General features: G+C 49.9%; 1 protein-coding gene across 1 annotated transcript; it reads left to right on the top strand.

Annotated features, from left to right (window-relative positions):
- The first annotated feature begins 2,159 nt into the window (after window positions 1–2,159).
- LOC105523868 (putative uncharacterized protein ENSP00000362624) lies at window positions 2,160–2,949 on the top strand. Its single transcript, XM_011958906.1, has 3 exons — window positions 2,160–2,289; window positions 2,479–2,642; window positions 2,797–2,949. The coding sequence occupies exons 1-3, from the start codon at window positions 2,185–2,187 to the stop codon at window positions 2,822–2,824; spliced, it is 297 nt and encodes a 98-aa protein (XP_011814296.1). The 5' UTR covers window positions 2,160–2,184; the 3' UTR covers window positions 2,825–2,949.
- Window positions 2,950–5,300: the final 2,351 nt, after the last annotated feature.

Here is a 5,300-nt window from a genome sequence, read left to right as displayed (position 1 = left end):
CCCAAATGTCCCCGCAGAAGCACAGTTGTCACTACCTCGAGATATGGCACGTACAATGAGCCCTGTGGCGTCTCTTCTCATAAGGACACTGATCCTGTCGGAGCAGGGCTCCACCCTTATGACCTCATTTAACCGTAATTGCCTCCTAAAGGCTCTAGCTCCAGATACAGTCCCATTAGGGGTCAGGGCTTCAATGTATTAATTGCAGGGTGGGGGAACGCAATTCAGTCCACAGCAGTTGGCAAGGTTTTTTGTTGCAGACCCTCACTTTCTGGCGTTTCTGATTCTCTGCTGTCCAAATGTCCTTGCAGAATCACAGATGTCACTACCCTGACATACTGACAGATACAACTGGCCCCGCATCCTGCCTAAAGCCACCTACTACCACATCCCAGGGTTACTAATGACGAGGTGAATTGGGTCGCCCAGCCCAGAGGCCCTGCTGATCGATGTCACTGCCTTAAGCGTCATCATAGATGTCAGAAACCCTGCACAAGGCCCTGGGTGCACGCTGGAATATCTTAAGAGGTCAGATCCTTGGGATGGTTCCCCAGGACTGATTCCGGCCCCTGAGAAAACTCACCCAAAAACTGCCGCAGAAGGGGCTCAGGGACTGGGTGGGGCAGTTTTCTCGTCTTGTTCTGCCACCTGGTGGCAGTTGGCTGCGTCTACAAGGAGACAGGTGGAAGCGCCACAAAATCTGGGCCTTTCTTCCTGGGAATTTCCAGCACTTTGGAACAACCTTCCTACTTAGAAAATGACTTTCTTTATATGAGAATGAAAGTTGTGCTGGGAGATGACAGTGTAGTTATTTGGGTCTTCATTTCTATTCATTTTTTAAGTTAACAACTTAAACCCAGCTTTTATCAAGCATTTAAACACAACTTGCTGGTTTGGTCATTTGAATCACATAGCTAGTCATATACAACGATAAGAAACACTACTTGCACTTGTTCATTGGTTCATGCTCAATTAACTCCTAAGTTTCAGTGGAGTGGTGTAGGAGAAAATCTAACCGGGGTAGATTCAAGGAGAGAAAGGGGAGATAGGACAGACAGTGAGACCTGCTCACTTCTTGGAGGAATTTCTAAGTATTTCACACTTGCCTGGAAATTCACAGGATTTTGGTGAGAATTTTTGTACACATCAGAGGGAATTATGTATTTACATGAAAGCTAAGGGCTCTTTACCTCTGATTTGCACACGAATCCTATGAATCATAGGGCTGCCTGAAACCATTTGAACCCTCCTCTCTGCAGCATACTGTACAAGTGACCGCTCAGGCTGTGCTTCAACACCTCTAATGTTGCTCATCCCATTACCTTACAAAGCCAGCGATGGCCTGGCTGTTGGGAAGGACATCTTCGTGTGAATCCCATCTGCAGCATCTGCAGTCATGTTAACCTCTTTCCCGGCTCCTTCCCCTGCCCTTGTCTCTCTGCAATTCTGGGTCCATCTAGAACTCTGCAGTGACACCCCAAGAGCAGATGTGATGGCTGAGGTCCAATCATAGGCTTTTAGTGGATATGTATTCAGGGGGCAAACACATAATGCTGCATTTACCTCCACACTATGAAGATATAAAGAGCCTTCAACACACATCGATTACTCATAAGTGTCTACGTCTTATGTATCAGGATCACTCTTACAATTTCATCTGTAAGGTTCAACTATTAAATGTGAGAAAAACAGTGCACAGTAAAGTGACAATAGTGTCCACATGAATGAAGTAGGGTGACCAACCGTTCCAGTTTCCCTGGGACTGAGAGCTTTCTCAGGACAGCGGCCTTTACGTTTTAAAACTGGAATGGTCCCACTCATGGCAAACTAGGACCATGTGCCACCTCGGCATGCAATGAATCATTCATTGCCAAATAAAATGAACTACCTGTAGAAGACCTCTACACATCATGTTCTCTCGAGGAGGACCCTCGGGGTTGTTTTGCTCGGCAAGCAGAAACGTGACTCGAGCCTGCTGGGAGGGCCAGGAGGAAGAAACAAAGGAAAGAAAGATTGGAGGAGTGGGAGTAAGAAACACAGGAACGGACCAAATGTGACATGCCACAAATGTATCCCCTACTGGAGCACAAGGCTGTAGGAGGGAGGGACGATGAGGCGGGGGCAGAGGGGCTGAATGGGGCGTGGAGGGGGCAGGCCCTCGGCCTCTTTACACCCGGCAGAGTGATGAGCTTCCCCGAAGTCTTCAAGGAAGTCCTGCTGGTCCCTACCGGCACATCACACACTCCCGGAAGCATGATCTTCACTCCCTTCCTTCCACCTGCTGACCTGGTGAGTCTGGCTTCCTTCCATTGTTCTGGAATGTCCCCTAGGAGGCTGGGCATTGGTCTGTGCAGGTCACTGCTGCATCCCCAGCCCCTGGAAGACGGCCAGAGACGCACACAACAGTTACTGGATGGGGTGAAGGAAGCCAGGGATGGGAGGGACCGTTAGGATCTGGCTATGTATTCTGGCTTTCAGAATGTGAAAGGGCCGCAAAAAGACGCTGAGGAATGGGTGGCTGTGTCTGACGCCACGGAGGACCCATCCAGTGGCGCAGCCTTGCCCAGGGAACCTGCTCTTCTGCGAGGGTCTTGGAGGAGCCGGTTCCAGAGAGCCCTGGCATGTTTCACCAAGTGCTTCAGGTGAGAGCTCCTTCGGAGCCAACCCCTGCCTCTCTCAATGCTCACCACCAAGCCCATCCGCCTCCCCTTCCTCTTCCACCAAGAGAACCTCAGGCCGAGCCAGAAATCCCCAAGGCTCCCAAGGGTCTACTTGTCACTCTGCTTTCCTCCCTAGGGGAGGATACCGGACACTCAGAATCTGAGACCACCGAAGCCACAGACACAGAGCCGTGAAAGGTGACCAAGCCCCTTCTGATGCTCCATGCCCCTGCTCGCCGCAGAGTCCCAGTCGCCGGACCTGAAATAAATGCTGGCACGCTTGACTGTTTTTGCTTTGTGGCATTTGATGTAACTTTCAACACGTCGGGTGAACTGGGGGTGGTCAGCTTTGGCGGCGGTGGGGTTGTAGAAGGAGAGAGCTAGCATCTTCCTTAGCCCTGTTAGGCTGTCCGCCCTCCTCCTCGAGGCAGCGCTGCTTGTTCCTGGGTCCTGGTGGCAATGGGCTGTGGCCAGTCAATGCTTAATTTTCCACAGCTGGCGGCTCTGACCCTGGTGAGGCACTTACATGCAGGAATGAGGACGGATTGACATCTCACATGCAGGAGTGAGGACGGAATAACATCTCTCTTTCCCCTAGCAATGCACACGATCTTCATATCTGAGGAAAACTGGGCGGTGTTTACGTGCGGAGGTGAGAGGGTCATGTGGCGGAAGAATCTGTGGATCTCAGAAAAGGCATTAACCCCTATACTGACAAAGAGCTCCCAGGCCCCCGTACCCCACGGCAAGACAGAGAGCCCTTCCAACAGACGGCCTCGTCTCCAACTATGCATTGTTCCTTTTCATAAGAGGAGGGCTTCATTTTTTTTTCTTTTGCCCTCCTAAGGTGACCTTGATATGTGCTGCAACATAGTATCAGCAGGAGAATTCTGCAAAGGGGGTTGGAGCATACTTCTTCCTTTAACCTGTTAGAAATTGCAACACAAGCAATCACCAAGGTCAATGGAGAGAAGGCGGGCCTTTCAGACACACAGTAATGGGTGGGAGGCCCTCATAGGGGCCCACGTCAAATTACTTTGATCTGCTTACTTTCTGAATGAGGAGCTGAGTCCCACTGGTGCTCCCAGAGTGGGCTCCTCGGCTTTGCAGGCTGGGCAGCTCTAGTGTCTCAGCATGCCCAGGGGAGAACAACACTCTCGAGGACCCACTCCCACAGGAGGCTGGCCCATCCTCCCTGCTGGCACACTCTCTTGCTTCTCTCTCATTAAGACTGAAATAAATCTGGAAGTGTTTGGTGGCTTTATGGGTCAAGATCTTTTTACACCTCTTGAGAAAGATATTTAGTTGGGATAGGGTTGGCTGTTGGAGATGGAGAGGAGCTTAAGGCATATACACGTATCTGGGCTCATGTATGTGGTTATAGTCATGGGACAGCATTGCTTGTTCCTAAGTACCTGTTAGGACTGAGGCCTATAGACAATGCTTTTTCCACAGGTATCTTGCTATGGCCTTGAGGAGGGCAATTCAGTGTAACAACGCAGAAAAAGTATCATCTCTCCCTGCCCAAATGCATACACCCTTCATACCTGACAATGTTTATTGGCTTCAAATGGAGAGCAGGTGACTTGGGATTTGGAGGAAAGGCCTCAAACTGAGTTACACATAATCAGCTCCCACTATCCCCACCCCAAACTAAGACAGAGCCCTTCCAAAGCCCTTTCCCCATTCACCTCAGATTGCATGTTTTCATATTATCATACCTCCACCCCCGCTGCACCACCCCACCACCACCACCACCACCACCTCCACCTGCCTTTCCTTGATGCCAGCAGAGGAATGCGAGTGAGGGGTTACAATGTAGTATTATCTGGATCCTGCATATCCTAGGGTAGGCCCTGAGAGAACTGGTGCCAGGATCCCACGGTGTTTGTGACGAAGGGCACAAAAAGGCTTTGCCAGGCCAACGGGCAGGGATGTAAAACATGCACGTCAGTCTCTAAGAACTGAAGATAATTTTAGGCTAGTTATTATGATCACTATACCCACCAGGACCATTCTAAGGCATGGAGAATACTGGTCCTTTGAAAACCACGCTGGTGCTGGCCACTGTAATTTTGGTATGGTTTGGCCTTCATCAGATCCTTCCCTGCTCAGGAAACCTCCATAGCTTCCTGGGGCCCCCAAATCAGGTTAGAGCCATCAAGGCTCTTCCTGGCTTTGCTCCAGGCTAGTCTAGACTTATTTCTCACCCCGACAAACAGTTTTCCCTCGATATAAACAGGATAACTTATCCATTCTAACATCTAGGCCTTTGTTTCTTAAAACAACAACAACTAACTCTAGTCATATAACCCACTGAGCTCTGGCTCTCCCAGGCTTCAGGGGTGAACATCTGCTCAGTGGCTTCTGGGAATCAGCTCCGGTGAGTGCAACACTTACCCTCTTGCCCATCGCTCCTTATGGATGCTGAATATAAAGCACCTGCTGTGTGCACTGTAGAAACTGCACAGGGACAAGAGTCCAGGACAGCTTCTAGGCATGCCACAGGTGGAGTCTTTTCTCTGGCTCATCCAAGAGCCAAGAGCAGCTGCTTTCCAAAGAGTCACTTTCCACTACATGTTTATTTTATTATTATTATTTTTTAATCTCTCCGCCGTGAAGTCCACCAACTGAGGATCA

Source organism: Colobus angolensis, unplaced genomic scaffold (genome assembly GCF_000951035.1).
Source record: "Colobus angolensis palliatus isolate OR3802 unplaced genomic scaffold, Cang.pa_1.0 Scaffold479, whole genome shotgun sequence".
In the NCBI taxonomy this organism is placed as follows: domain Eukaryota; kingdom Metazoa; phylum Chordata; class Mammalia; order Primates; family Cercopithecidae; genus Colobus; species Colobus angolensis.
Note: the sequence above shows the minus strand (reverse complement) of the source record. Positions and strands in the feature narration are given on the sequence as shown.

What these genes read in the sequence shown, in the direction of transcription:
- LOC105523868 (XM_011958906.1), top strand. Translation starts at nt 2,185, where the DNA reads ATGAGCTTCCCCGAAGTCTTCAAGGAAGTCCTGCTGGTCCCTACCGGC. An exon ending in TCCTTCCACCTGCTGACCTG is followed by an intron (nt 2,290 to 2,478) that starts GTGAGTCTGGCT and finishes TCTGGCTTTCAG; the next exon opens with AATGTGAAAGGGCCGCAAAA. An exon ending in TGTTTCACCAAGTGCTTCAG is followed by an intron (nt 2,643 to 2,796) that starts GTGAGAGCTCCT and finishes TTTCCTCCCTAG; the next exon opens with GGGAGGATACCGGACACTCA.